Below are 16322 nucleotides of genomic sequence, written 5' to 3' on the forward strand. Positions count from 1 at the left end.
GCATAACAAATTCTTCACTTACAACTATTTATGTGAGCTTATAAAAATGGCTGAAAACGTGAAATCAATACTTAGATAATTTCTATTTTGCGCTTCTACATCATTAGCATTTTTATCGTTGTTTTTAAGGGAATTTTTAAGAAGGGAATGTTAGGGGAACATACAAAGGGTGTAAGGGAACGACCAGGGTTCAAACCCTGGAATTTCTACCACCTAACATTGATTTTTGATGTATAGCATCATAATTTGATGTAGTGTAGAAGTAATGCACTTGGGCTTTTGGTGTACGGATATTTTTTAGTAGGGTGGACCACAATGTCTGATCAACATTTAGTAATCTAGGCATTTCTCTTTTGCCAGGAGGCAGCACTGTAAAGCAAGAGTTCAAATCCCATCGGGTGTGCAATCTTTTAGTTCACCTTTTTTAGTAGAGCTTAACAGGAGATACCCACGTAAAATAAATAGGATGAAAATTTACATGATGAGTGAATTTGTGTGATTTTCACCTCAAATAAGGCATTTACTTACTTTTTACTCATTACTTGCTGTGTGTGTGAGTGTGTTTTCATAGAATGGGGAGTATACAATCAAAATAAGTACAATTAACCTTACCTTCCATCTTCGGCCATTGAAACCTCCGTAGGTTTTTCGCCTCGTGACAAAGCGTCTGTTCTTTATTCTGTCGTCATCTGATTGAAGTTTAGTGCCATATCGTTATCCTTAGGATTTTGTCTTTACACTTAATTTTCAGTCTGCCAAGTAATTGTTTTCTTTATTGACAGTCTTTATTATCAAGTCTTAATTTAATTAAGGAAAAATCTCCAGACTCAAATGGTTCAAAATAATGAAAAAAGCATTGCATTGCAAAGAGCACTTGATGGTGTTTCAGTTTCATAACAATTTGCCTATGTTTACTGGCGTACCTGATTTTACCTACAACTTGCAGTATTGTTTGTTACCCAATGTTTTTCTGCAGGGAGACCAGTCTCGTGTGATCAGACACTTCCATTTCACGACGTGGCCAGACTTTGGTGTTCCCAACCCTCCTCAGACTCTGGTACGGTTCGTCCGAGCCTTCAGAGAAAAAGTACCACACGACCAGCGGCCCATTGTGGTTCACTGCAGGTAATATCCTCAGTAAAACAGGTAGGGGTGTGCGATGTATTGAAATTGAATTGCAATTCCTATTTAGTTCTGATTGGCAGACCTGGTCTGCAGTAGATTGGCACGGATTTTGACTCTGCATTTATTTTGTGTTTCATCTCTGTTATTTGGCAGTGACTATATTTATTAGTGTGTCTCAACGCTTTATTGATATTTGGAGGACCAGTGTCGTCTACAAACGATGCCAGACGTCTGTAAGTAACTGATTGTCACACTCAGTAACTAACATCAGCTCAACCAGTTGAAGAAAGACGTCTCCATCTTCGCTACATATTGACGTTCTGCGCAGACGTCGTGCGCCGCTGCCAACTGTCGGGCGTCCGCCGCAGTTTAATGTCCGCTTGTCACTAACCGCTGTTTGACGACCGACTGGCGCTGCCTACCTAGCCGCTGTGAAGGATTTATGTTGCGCCTTCAACTTCTGCGCTGCAACTTCATCACCTGACTGTGCTGCAGGCATGCATTTACTTTTATGAAGGGGTTGGACTCTTCGTCACCTAACGAATATACACAGTGACCCTTATACACCATTTTAAGCAGTATATGCGCTGTAAAATGGTGGTGACACGTGGTATGTCGAGCACTACTGCAAATATAATTGAAGAAACATTCGCCAGTTCAGGTAACATTGACTTGGAAACAGAGATGCTGGTCTCTAATCTCTGCCTGGACTTAAAAAAGTTAGAAGCAAATCACCAAGATATTATTTTGACTGATATCCAATTAGGTATATGTAAATTGCTACAGCGTTTGGATGATGTGCTAACTTCAGATAATAACGCTAGAGCAGTGATCAAAGACCTCCAATGTGATATATTAACTCTTGAATCCCGGCTTGATCGTGAAAAACAACAACGACAATGCGATCTAAATGCTTCCTTTAATGAACTGGATGTCATCCGCGAAGAAAAAGACAATGCTTTAAAAGAAAAATGTATCATGTCCTCTAGTCTAATTAGTGTTAAGTCTAAGCTAAATAACATTACTGATGAATATTTGCACTTGAAGTCTGTTATTGAACTAAATGATAAAACTATTGCTAAGCTTAACGTAGACTTGGAAACTAGCAGACTACAAAATTTAGAATTGACTGATCTTGCCACAAAACTAAAATCCTCAGTTAAAAAAGCAGAGGAAAATTCCTGGCTTAAAAGTAGATGGGTTGAGGATGCTATTCTTGATGACTATTTTCAGTCCTTTAGTGAGAATGATGCATCTTCCAGAGTATTGTTTATGGGCCCCTCTGTGACACAAGTAGTAAAACATGGAACTACTAATGATGTAAAAAATCTTCTAGCTGACTTAAAGTTCCATCAAGTAAACTATGCTTTTTTATGTATTAGTAATAACTTAGCTACTCTTCAGGATGACACTGGTACGCACTGGAGTCTATTGTTTGTCGATATATCCCGCCAGTTAGCATACCATCTAGACTCTCTCCAAGTTACAAATTCACTTGCTGCAAAACATGTAGTTTCTAAACTTGGATTTAAAGATAGCTGTTTCCATGAGTTGAGTTGTACTCAGCAAAAAAATCAATACGAATGTGGTCTAAGTGTTCTGGTGAATACCAAGTTCATTTACGAGGGTTTTTGCACAAACCTGACTTTGGGGAAAGAGTTTTCATTTGTTGACTGGTATAAAGGCTTCAACGAGGTATCTTGTAATATTTTAGCTAATGACAATCCCTCGTCATCTGAGTCCCAAGCAAGTGTATCTAAAGTACTCCCTCTTGTAGAACCAACCATTGGAAATAGTGTTAACGGTGTTAATGAGACTATCTCAGACAGTGTCAATTGTATTGAGACATCAATGAATGTCCCTGAAAAATGGAAAAAGGTAAAAAGAAAGAACAGGAAACAAAGTAAATTCAATGTTAAAATGTCTTCTCACAAGCAAACCGTTGTCAACTGTACTAATCGGTTTAAAGTTCTTGATAGGGAAAATAATAATGTAAATGTACTAAAACCTCTCCACCCCCTCCACAAACCTATCTCAAAATCTAAGAAAAAACAACAAAAGGAGAGTAAGTCAAAAAAACAAAAAATAATAAATACATTTGTAGTAGAGCCTAATACCTCTCTCCCGAGCCCTAGACCTGAGCCTAATAATCCTTCTCACGAGACCTTACCACACCTGAAAATATATAGTGATAGTCACGGTAGGGGTCTCTCTTGGATCTTAGAGGGGAAGTTAAAAAGTAGGTTTAATGTGTCTGGTACTGTTAAAGCTAATGGTAATATGGAACAGGTACTAGCTGGTATCGATAAAGACAGACGTCTAGGTAGTGGAAATGTAATTGTTATTATAGCCGGTACCAACAATTTTGATATGACTGGACGCTGTAACAGTTTTTTGCCGGAGCTAGATTCTTTCTTAAAAATTGTGTCAAATCCTGAGATTATTCTTGTTGGCCTACCACCTAGACATGACTCTCCTTCCATGAACCCTGTTGTGGACAGAGTAAATAATGACCTCTTATCCCTGTCAAATCGTCACCAACATGTCTCCTTTGTATCACTGCAGTCTCTATCCCGCCACCAGTTCACCAAACATGGGTTACACCTCAACATGAGAGGAAAAGTAGCCCTAGCCGAACTATTAGTTGCTTCCTTAACAATTCCACCTGGAGTACGTCCCCCAATCACCTGCCCCCCTCCTGCTACCACTACCTTAAAGTCACAGAAAATCCCTTCCGACACAATTCCTACTAATAATAGATTCAGTTCTTTCCAAGCCCATAGATCATCTACCAAACGTGTTTTTGTCAATAAACATTTTTTAGGGGAAGCACGAAAACCACCCGAAGTCCCATGGGCAACCTATCTCAGAGGAGGGTGGGGTCCTCGCACACAAGTCTTAAGTTCATACATCAAAATATAAGAGGATTATTGAGTAAAATAAATGAGTTGGAGATATTTGTAGAAGATGAGAGTCCAGATTTTATTTGTTTAACCGAGCACTTCTTAAAAGCAGAAGAAGCTGAAAACTCTACAATAAACGAATTCACATGCATAACATCGTTCTGTAGATCGGAAATGAAATGTGGTGGTGCGGGCATATGGGCCAAACCAGGTCTCAATTGCAAGCCCCTTGATTGTAGTGAGTTTTCCAAAGAGGGCACTTGTGAACTTGCCGCTGTGTCAATAACCGTAGACAATAATGAGAAAATTTTGTTATTGGCAACATACAGACCTCCTTCAAACACGCACACAGACTTCTTTAGTAGAATAACTGAATGTATCAACAAGTATTATAATCGCCACTCTGCAATCTTAGTTATGGGTGATTTAAACATCAATCTTGCTTGTGATACACTTCTCGCTCATCAGCTTACGTCATACATGGCATCATTTGATCTGCATAATATCATAAAAACCTATACTAGAGAAGTCAATGGGTCTCGTAGTCTCATAGACCACGTTTTTACAAACATAAGCAACGTCGACGGGTCTGTAATATTCGCAGGCTTATCAGATCACAGCGCTCAAACAGCGACTCTGCATATCAATACTCCCTTAGCTCCGAAAGCCTGTTTTAAGTATGAAAGATTGTTTTCCAGCTCTAATATTGACTTGTTTACATACCTAATTTCTAAAGAAAATTGGGATGAAGTTTTTAATGCAGCAGACTTGCAAACTAAGTTTGACGAATTTCTGTCCAAGGTTAAACATTCATTTGAAATTTCCTTCCCAAAAAAGCACAATAAAATCAATAAAAATACGTAGGGATGGACGGGATTGAATTTTTAGTTCGGGACGGGACGGGACGGGATTTTTATTTCCTTCCCGATTTTCGGGACGGGACGGGACGGGATTTTTTTCTGTGCATAAAAAGAAAGTACTGTATTGCAGTTACCAAAAAAGACATAAGAAATCAATTTTTACCATTTGTGGCACTGATCTATAAAAACCAAAAAATGGGTAACAATTTACAGGTACCTATAGAAACTTGTGACTCGCGGGTCACGGGGTGATCGTCTGTATGACTCGCGGTCACGGCGCGATCGTAGTCATGACTCGCGGTCACGGCGCGATCGTCGGTATGACATCGCGGTCACGGCGCGATCGTCGTCATGACTCACGGTCACGGCGCGATCGTCGTCATGACTCGCGGTCACGGCGCTATCGTCGTCATGACTCGCGGTCACGGCGCGATCGTCGTCATGACTCGCGGTCACGGGGTTATCGTCGGTATGATTCCACGGTCACGGCGCGATCGTCGGTATGACTCGCGGTCACGGCGCGATCGTCGGTATGACTTGCGGTCACGGCGCGATCGTCGGTATGACTCCGCGGTCACGGGGTTATCGTCGGTATGACTCGCGGTCACGGCATGATCGTCGGTATGACTCGCGATCACGGCTCGATCGTCAGCATGACTCCGCCATCACGGCATGATCGTCAGTATGACTCCGCGGTCACGGCGCGATCGTCGGTAGGACTCCGCGGTCACGGCGCGATTGTTGGTATGACTTGCGGTCACGGCGCGATCGTCGGTATGACTCCGTGGTCACGGGGTTATCGTCGGTATGACTCGCGGTCACGACGCGATCGTCGGTATGACTCGCGGTCACGGCGCGATCGTCGGTAGGACTCCGCGGTCACGGCGCGATCGTCGGTAGGACTCAACGGTCACGGCGCGATCGTCGGTATGACTCGCGGTCACGGCGCGGTCGTCGGTAGGACTCCGCGGTCACGGCATAATCGTCGAAATGACTTTGTCTCCTGCGTTCGCGGACCTATCGCTCGCAATAACGGCGTTATCGGCACTCGCGAAGCGGAAAAATCGCCGACGATCGGACCAAATCCCGTCCCGAAAAATTCCCGAGTCAAATGTTTTCGAAATTTCGGGACCCGTCCATCCCTAAAAATACGTATAGTAAAAAGATTCAGTCGCCTGAGATAATAAAATTGAAGGAGCAGCTGTTTGCCCTATACAATAAAACAAAAAATCTTGAATCTTCTCACTACCTGGTTCACTGTTACAAAAATTTAAAAAATCAGTATAGACGCCTAATAAGAAAAACTAAGTCAGAAGACACTCTACGCAGAATAAAAAAATCAGACAATAAAGCTAAGATTCTATGGAATATGATAAACAATAAACGACCATCAGCCAAAAAAAGTTACACCGAAATATCTCTTAAAACTGACAATGGTGAAGACATCACAGACCCTAAAGACATTTCCAATGAGTTTAACCATTTCTTTTCAGACACAGGCAAAGACTCAAAGGCAGCTTCATCCAAAAATACAGATATAAATAAGAAATATTTTAATTCAATCTTTCTACATCCAACTACCGAAAAAGAAATTTTAGATGTTATCAAAGGCTTAAAAAACAAAAAGTCTTCAGGGGCTGATGAAATATCTCCATTTTTACTAAAAAAGGTTGCATCGTATTTGGTAAAACCTCTATGCCATTTAATTAATATGTCATTCACCAGTGGATCATTTCCTAATGCGCTGAAGGTGTCAGTGGTCAGGCCTATATATAAAAAGGGAGATCCAAAGCTCTGCAACAGTTATAGGCCCATATCAGTTGTGTCTGTATTTTCAAAGATATTTGAAAAAATCATGGTGATTAGGCTATGGGACTTTTTGACAATAAATAAGATTATATCCGAAAACCAGCATGGATTTACTAAGGGTAAATCTACTACATCAGCGATGTTTCAACTGATAAATGAGGTGGTTTGTGAATTAGATGCTGCAAACTACTCGGCTGGTTTGTTTTTTGACTTGAGCAAGGCGTTCGACACAGTGGACCATAACTTATTGCTCGATAGGATGAGTAATGTGGGCGTAAGAGGAGCGGCCTTAGATTGGGTCAGGTCATTCATTTGTGGCAGAAGGCAATACGTAGAAATAAGAGCAGTTGATGAGGCTGGGTGCGTTAGAGCCTACCCTTCTGCTGAGAATTCTGTTGCTAGGGGGGTACCTCAGGGCTCCGTCCTGGGACCAGTCCTTTTCCTTCTTTTTATTAACAACCTCTCTTCCTGCATAACCTCCTCAAAGTTATCCCTGTTCGCCGACGACACCTCTCTCTCAGTTTCTAGCTCCAATTTTCTAAATCTGGAACAAATTAGTTTTTTGGATGCAAACGCTATAATTCAATGGTTTGGCGACAGTTTATTGAAAATCAACACAGACAAAACACAGCTCATTAACTTCCGCTTATCAAATCATTCAAACCGATCAAACAGTGGGTTTAGTCTCCTTCTGGATGAAACTGAGGTCCACCCTACACCAAATGTCAAGTTCCTTGGGTTGATCTTAGACGAGAATCTTAGATTTCATGACCATATCAATTACATTTCAAAAAAACTCAGTTCTGGTATTTTCGTTCTGCGTAACCTCAGGAACAATGAGAATCTGGAGATATTGTTGACGGCATACTATGGGCTAATTTATCCTCACTTAGCATACGCCGTTCCTATTTGGGGTTGCGAGTGCCAGCAGACTAAAATGTTGTTTAAACTCCAAAAAATGGCTGTGAGAACTGTTTTCTCTCTAAAAAGGCGTAAATCATGCCGTAAATATTTTTTTAATTCAAAAATTTTGACATTCCCATCTATTTACATTCTTGAATCTTTAACATTTGTGAAACAAGAATTTTCTAAATTTGACTTTTCTGTAAAACACCAATACACATTGCGCAATTCACACACATTACCAATTCCTAAACATTCAACAACATTTTTCAAGAAGCACTTACTGTACAATGGCATAACACTTTTTAACTCACTTCCACTTCCTCAAACTTGAACCAAACCTGCTAAAATTTAAAAAGCAATTAAAATCTTTGTTGATAAAGTTTACCTGTTACAGCGTCCAAGAATTTGTAAATAAAATCAGCTCGATGAATAGTGATGTAGCTTAAATATGTATATAGAACTGTATAGCTTTTAGTACTGCATAAGATCTCTGTAAATAGTTGTAATGATGACTTAGCCAATACAAATTGTAAAATATTTTGTTAATTCTGGCTTAATAAACGATTTGATTTGATTTGATTTGATTTAATTTGATTCTATGGTAATCAAAATATCTAATTCTAATTTATTCATGAGGGAAGGGGCCGATTATTGAACTTTGAGCATTCATTTGGGCACCAGGAGAAAAAATGCTGTGTTGCTTTGAATCAAAATACAGTACATTGATTTGAATAGAAAATTATTTCAATCAAATCGTTGCATCAAATTGAAAATGTTTTCTGCTTCGCACACCTCTGATAACAACAGGGTTTGTCATAAAATAGTTGGTTTTTACAGTTAACCCTCGTTGATAGATACAGACTTTGCTTAGTCTGCACAGCCTCAGTAATGTGTTACTCTAACGTAGCAGCATGCAATCGTTGTCACTGGCTAGATGGAATGAAATTAAATCGGACAATTAGTGTTGTCACAACGTGATATTGTCATTGGCTTTTCGCCTAATTTTCTGTTTTTATACATAATTTGCCTCCAGGATTGATCTATTGACATAAAATGAGGTTACTAACCTGTCGTCAATCAGTCCTCTATTGTCTTGGATGACTATAGTTTCGGGGTTAAAACACCATTTTCAAATCTTCTCTTCAGTCGTCAAATGTCAAACATATTCTCTTGCATAAGCCGTCGTCAAAATTACTTCACACATACACATAAACACACATGAAAACATTTATAATTACAAATCATGTACATGCGCGTGAGGCCGGCCAAGGACAAAACCAGACTCAGGTGAGTCTGGTTAATTTTCTGTGCGCACCAAGGAGAATTGTGCTCTGTAGTTCTTTTGTTGTATTCAAATAGTGGGTAGGATCCGTCTCTTGTCATTGGAATGCCCCACATTAAGAAGAAGAAGTTACCTCACTAGTATAAGTCCCTATTGTCTCTCTAGCCATGAGACAATGAGTGGTGGTAGACACTTTGAAGATGGAAACAGATGAAAAGGTTTATTTTAATCTAGGTTACACTTTAAGTCTAGGCCTATATCTTGGATCCCCTTTCATGGACTAAACCAAAATGTTTAAACATAAACCTAAGGGATGTTTGGTTGTGACATAATCATTGAAACTCGCTGGTTCTACGTGCTTGTCAGTGTAATAAAAATTTAAAATGTCCATACATGATGAATCACTAAGTTGACATGTATTCCGCAGCGCCGGTGTTGGGAGGTCGGGCACACTGATCGCTCTGGACCGTCTGCTCCAGCTGATCAACAAAACAGAAGTGGTGGACATCTTCGGCATCGTGTGGCAGATGAGGAAGGAGAGAGTGTGGATGGTACAGACGGAACAGCAGTACATCTGCATTCACCAGTGTCTTCTGGCCGTACTGGAGGGGAACGAAGGCAACGGCAACACTCGCGAGATACATCACAACCAGGGGTTTGAAGGTACGTTGAACTTGTCAAGTCTTGCGGATTGTTACTGGAATCCTTTGATGTCGATATTGAGTCAATTAAGGGTGTAACATTTAACTACGTATGAAAACATTTTAATTTTTTTCATTAATTCTAAATTCTTTACTAAAATATTACCAATGAATACAAAAAATATGAGAAGCGCAATGCCTTTGTAAAAAATCAGTCTGGGAATATTTGAATTTTGGATAGTTTCTGCGGCGACCGTTAGAGACTATTGCGAGCGCGTGGCCAAGACTGAGTGAGAGAGAGTGAGACAAATTAGCAGCTTAGAGAGGGAGAGAGAGAGATAGAGAGAAGCACGGCTGCCGGCAGCATTTCGGCAGCAAAATTCCAGTCTGACTATTCTCCATTAGCACTTCGCTTCTTAAAGGGTTTGTATTCATTGAATGATATTACAAAAATTTGTTTTCTGATTGTCAGAATTAAGAGGTTGTTTTGGATTCCTTTCATCTTGATTTGCTTTTGAATTGATTAGAGGTGAAACATTTAATTTCCTAGAAAATCAGTTTTAACTTTTTTTTATTGTCTTTTAATTCTCTTCCACAATATTTATACCATATTGTGTTTTTTTTTACCTCAACTAATTAATAATTTTATGATGTGGCTTTTGAATCAACGGAATTAACAAAGTGAAGATTTAGGTCGCCTGTGTTGGACCAATCCTGTAATATAAGATGTTTAATTTAATTTGACCACAGCTGTTTCAAGCTGCAGAGTTGAACATCTTTAGGTTAATTTGTCTAGCTGTACAAAAATCCTAAATGGAGTTTGTCAGAAGTTTTAAGCTCTTGTGTCTAGTCTGTGTTTGTGTCTATTAGTAAACGTTAGATATTTTGTGTTATATGTTATGTTTGTATTTTAAAACAAAAGATCGGTCCAACATTAACACATGTACTGGTAACCTTATACTTTTTTATTTGAGTAATTTTAATGTCCTCAACTAAGTCAGTTATCTTAAAAAAGGTATACTTTTTCTATACAGATTTATATTATTCCTTATATTTGTTAATTTAAAATTTATTTAGCTTTAAGAGAGTACATTATTTTTGAAGGGTAGCGATAATTTAGCTAAACCTGCCTTAGTTAAAGAATGTAAATTAATCATGTGAAAACCACCCTAATATCAAGAATATCTTGTAAAAAAATATTGTACAAGAGTGTTTGTAATAACCAATTTTTATAATATAATGTTTGTTATTTTAAATAACTAGTTTAGTTTTCCCATTTGGTCTTTTTAATTCTAATGTAAGAAACTGATTCAGATTGAAATTACAACAGTGAGTGATTTATTTAACACACTAATTACTGGTTTGGTAATATTCAACCATGGGATGTCTTAACTTTGAAATTTTAATCATTTAACACGTTGAGTTCTGAAAACCTAAAAACAGTCGCTCGACAATGGCGGCGAGGCACGGGCGAAGCCCCGGCTCGCCACTGAATCAGCGAACGCAATTGGCATTCAAATATTTCAGTCTGACGAATCACAAAAGATCAGTGGTGATTGTGCTGCGTTACCCTAACAGTGGACGTAGTTCAACAACAAAAGGTAGCAGCACTGCCTGGATCCGTAGCCAGTGTCTTTGTAATATGGCTCGGAGAGAGAAAATCCCAAAACCGGGACAAAAGCATTGCCAGACTAAAAGGGATTTTAAGGGAAATTTTAGTACCAAACCAAAACCTTCACCAAAATAAAGCTACTGGCTGGCAAAGATTTTAACGTTCCCCGGCAATGGCTGGGCTTATACCGAACTAATGTAGGGAGTGGCGTGACTACATCTATAGATGTAGGCCAATAGGAGCACTCGTGAGGCACTTCATCAATAGATGTAGCCTGTACTCAATGTGTTAACCTAAACTTTGTGTATCAAATTGGCTGTTATTAAATAAATTTACTCTGACCCAATACATGATTTTACAGACTCTATTAAGTATAACTGTTAAGTTTTGTTTGGTGTTAATTGTAGGTAAACCGAAGTCAGAAGCTTTAGAAAAATTGCCTGACGCAGAAAAACAGCGGTGACGGGGTAAACCTAGTAACTTGTATCTGTTGTCTTGTTGTAGCTTGTGCATTGTCTTGTGTTTGTTGTCTCGTCTGTAACCATGTTAGTAATTTAAAATGTAACACAACAACTAACAAATTATTTAAATAATGGGAGCATGAAATCAATCAGCTGTTGAGAAATTGACATTGGTATCCCATCCTGTAAAAGTACCATGAAAAGATTTTAAATTGTCTATCAGGAAAGAAGTTAAGGGAAGGCCAATTGGCTGATTAGGATTATTACGTACAAGGATAGGGATCAGCTAGCTTACCTGGTAGACAGAGTCCAGATTAGTCTTGGTTCACACATAAAACACAAAACACATAATATACATAACACAAAACAGAATACTTAGTTTTCAACTAAACAGAAATGTTTTAACACATAAAAACATTTCCCTAAACAGAACCAAGGCTAATCTGGACTCTGTCTACCAGGTAAGCTAGCTGATCCCTATCCTAAATTGTTGTATAGAGGTGGGGATAAAACAGTAGTTGGGAATTACCGAACAAGTCCCTAGTGTCAGATTTAGACTACGTCGCAACTGGTGTTCTAGAAACCTTTTTTTACAGACAATCTTCTTGATCCGATTTCAATGCCCAAATACTAGGCCACTTAAATAGTTATTTAAATATTAATTTAATACTTAGTTAAATATTAATTCAAATACTAATTCAACCTAATCTTTAATGTCAACTGATATCACTTGAGTTATTATTCTTGGTAGTTTAAAGATTTGGGCTTCAATAATACAAGTAAGTACCCTTCTTAGCCAAAGTAAAGAATATTTGGGGTGCATGTAGCTGTTTTTTCAGCTGGGGTTAGGTTATATTTACATAATTGAATGCTAATGGAAATGTCTGGGTGTAGCTTAGCGGATTTTCAATTAAAAAGTAAAGAAAACATCAATAATTAAAGAACAATTCCTTCAATTCTTAAACGTTCTGTACAGGAGAAGAAAATCTTGGATGTTCCTTACATCCAAAAATATAGTGCTGTAGCAATGAAAAATTTATAGCAAAAGTTTTTGGCGATCGTGACAGATGCCTGGACTATTTGCAACGGTATTTACTCAGGGGAGGTGCAGAAGAGGCTACGATGACAGCTGTGGGCTTCTTATTAGCTGACGGAACGCCATTACCGTAACAATACGAGCTGGAACCATCGGCCTCGGTGGTCTAGTGGTTAGCGTGCCGGGCTGATATGCTGAAGGTCCCGGGTTCAAATCCCGCTAGTAATATTAACTTTTTGTCCAAGAGTTTTTCATTATCAGCAAGTTTGGTTAGTTCGGTTAGGTTATGATAGTTTAATTTTATAATTAAAAAATAATAAAATTAAATTTGAGGCATTTATAATTTTATTTTATGAACAGAACTATTTTTGCGATTAGTAACTTAAACCTTCATTGCCAAAGTGCTCTCTACTACAGCGCTGTTCACGGAGGAATTTTGAACTAATGCCTCAATCGTACCTCCCCTAAGTCAGACCCATTTGCAACTTAAAATTATGCATTTGACAGCTAATATAAGTTTGTTATTATAGTTATACTTGCAGTTTTGGGGGTTACATGATAAGTTTTGTCCCCAAAATTGTTGTAAGGAAAATATAATTTTTATTTTTTATTTTTTGGTGGGGGGTATCATTTTGAGTACTGTAAAATGAAACTTACCATCAGACCACCAACCTCTCAAAAATATTTTCGATCCATATTGTGTTATTATCAAATGTATAATGCCTACTAAAGGTTACCTCCTTGCAAAACAGTTAGTTAGGTGTATTTAAAACATACAAATAATTTATCATAGGATGTTTGTAGGTTTTGTATGGATGTAACAAAATATACTTGTCTCCTAACAACAATTTACTACTTGCCAGAAGTTTGTTTTAGACTGCATCTCTTTGTGTACTGAACATTTACTAACAAAACCTGAAATAGAAATTCAATTGTAAAAAAAAATTAACTAAGGCATGTTTAGTTTAATTACAGGAGTACTTTTTCATAAATCTTGAAGTACTCTTTTGACTGTTGTGTTTCCTTCATATAGGAAATCAGTTAGTTTGATGAACTAAACAATAATTATAGCAAATATTTAACATAATACAACATGTAAATTTAAACATAAGTTTTTACAATAAATTATGAATACTACTGCACGTTTTTTAAGGGTTATCATCTCTTCCAATCTTTTCTTTTGTACAAATTTTCACTTGATATTTGTGTTTGTTATAAGGTAAAGATAAGATTTTTTTTACCTTCTTGAATGTACCTTAAAAAAAGAGTGGTAATGAAAGAGTTTTACAGTAATTCCAGTAGTTTATTAGAACCCAATTTATCTGAATCTTGCCTTAACTTCATAAACAAAAGCTTTAAAATGAATTGAACAATTTAGTAATGAAAAAAACTACTAGCATATTATAATGCATTTACCAAGGCCTAAAGTAACTCTTTTTGACATGAACTGTACTTTAACAACCGACGTCGGAAAATGAGCGGAGGTTGAAGAGACATTTAGTCTGTGTGATAAACTAAATTGTTTATTATACTGCACTGTTAAGCTAACTGATTCACAAAACGTAAATGTTGTACTTAATTAATTTTTATAAATAAGCTATAACAATGGTTCCTGTTTACATACAAACAGCTGGTGCAGTTGTTTAAATGTAACATGTATTACTCCCTACACAATAATGAAGAATTCTAATTACTGATTTATTTTTACATTTATTATTGTTGACATTGTTGCGGAATATTCAAAGGGGAAGTAAAACATGTTCAACTGGTCCTTGATTGTAGCTAATTCTTATAAGTAATGTTAAGAGTTCCATTTTCACACCTTTACATTTTTGTACACAAACTAAAACTATTTACTTTTGAAAGGGCAATAAAAACACATCTTGCTAAATAAATCTTGCAATGAAAACAGAGTCTTCCTAGTTTTTTTGTTATTTCACCTGGATGATGCTTCAGTACAACCCCACGTCAAACTACCAACTTCCCATTTTCAAAATTCTCTAGAAAAACGTGAATTTCGAGATAACACGCAGTTTTAACTTATCATATTTATGTTTCAGATGATGAAGGGATTGCAGAGTCCGGGATGTGACCACTGAGACAATAACTGGTGTGTCCAGTACAACACTATGTGCCTTACGACAAGTCTTCATGTGTCAAATGTTAATTGTTGTATTTAGCTAGCTTTATACCTCCAGAGTTGCATTTCATATCATTGTTGAAGAGCTGGTTATGTTTATCAACTGTTGACGTTAATGTTGGTAGCCTAAAACTATATTTGGTGTTGAAAAATGTTGTTGCTAAGATTACTAAAATTTGTTGAGAGTTTAATTCGGGTAAAATAACTGAGCCGATTGAGTTTTTTACCTTTACAAGCAGTATTTTTTATACTCAGTATTTGATGTAAACAAATAAGGGTTTGATAACGAGCTTTTGTACTTTTCTATTTCTGTGTATTCATTGTAGAAATCGTTACCAATTTTAGCACAAGTAAAGTTAGTAAAAATTAGTTAAAATTAACTTAAGTAGCCTAGTTGTTAATGAAGACGAGTCCTCGTTTGAAATTTTACCAAGATAATTTGTTTAATTGGTTGTACATACAATTGCCTCCTGGTAATATCGCCTTTCAATATTTGTAGCCATCTTGGTTATCTAAAAGAAAATTTCCATCCCCGTTCACAACTTGGTGCAATCTCTTAATAGAAACTCGCCCTGTTCTGTTTAGTTGTTTTAAGTCTGTATTCTACCTTGCAAAACATTACTTTCCTTATGATACAATTCCTATAAGTTAACCTTGGACTGTTCTTTGTTTCTGATGGACTTCAGACGTTTTTACTGTTGTTTCTGAAGAAGAAAATTCAAGTGCCTTAAGCATGCTGCTGTTGACTGGTTTTCAATTTGAAGACCAACTGTTTTTGTTGAGATGAAAACTTGGTCATACTTTCATATCATCGCAAGTATTTTCACATGGTGAAGGTCTAGCTCCGTCCATTGTTTTCACTAAATGATCTAATTGAAATACATTTTTTACCTGATCAGAGTGTCATATTAGTTTCTCAACTTTTGGTCATACCCGTTAAAACCATTAAACTACCAGAAATATACTTTGTTGATTGTAAAAGACATTTGAGCGAACTGTAACATGACCACGTTATGACATACCTATTGACTTGAATCTATATTTGAATCTCATAATTTTATTGTTTGTTTTCACTTATTTTGTAAGCCATCATTCTTTCCTTCCTGAGCTTGACTGTAGATTTTAGACAGTAACAATTTGGTTGTCAGTTGTAATATATTATAATGTATTTTTAATAGTTAGTCGTTAATTTAGGTAGACTAATTGTCTGATATTAACTCTGTGATATTCAGTTGAGACGGATTGGAATCTATTAGTATGTGCTAGAAATAAATCACAGAAATTATGAGAAAGATGACTTTTTGTACCTGGTTCTCTAGCAATTCTATAGCATGCTATACCTGTTTTTGTTAATAAATTCCTGTTTAGCAAGCTGTCCCAGTTGGAGATGGGAAGTCTGGATAACCTTACTGATCCTGAACAGCCAGAACCGTTTAATGTTGCGACCCATTCAAAGTGACGTCCGGTAAACCAAAGGCAGTTAGGCAGTTGTTTAATTTCCTTCTTTAGTCAAATGTCGGATCAATATATATAACAAAAATAGTGGA

The 16322-nt window shown here is 37.4% G+C and overlaps 1 protein-coding gene across 1 annotated transcript in view; it reads left to right on the forward strand.

The window, feature by feature from the left end:
- The window catches only part of LOC128988373 (tyrosine-protein phosphatase 10D), a 77549-nt gene extending 61482 nt beyond the window's left edge, over positions 1–16067 (forward strand). The window contains exons 29-31 of the mRNA XM_054409615.1: positions 977–1125; positions 9313–9548; positions 14696–16067. Of these exons, the coding sequence (XP_054265590.1) occupies positions 977–1125; positions 9313–9548; positions 14696–14727 (417 nt within the window). The 3' untranslated portion in view covers positions 14728–16067. The remainder of the gene's footprint in view (positions 1–976; positions 1126–9312; positions 9549–14695) is intronic.
- The last annotated feature ends 255 nt before the right edge of the window (positions 16068–16322 follow it).

Source organism: Macrosteles quadrilineatus, unplaced genomic scaffold (genome assembly GCF_028750875.1).
Source record: "Macrosteles quadrilineatus isolate MER2022 unplaced genomic scaffold, UCM_ALF_1.0 Scaffold_3__2_contigs__length_128488019, whole genome shotgun sequence".
Lineage (NCBI taxonomy): Eukaryota > Metazoa > Arthropoda > Insecta > Hemiptera > Cicadellidae > Macrosteles > Macrosteles quadrilineatus.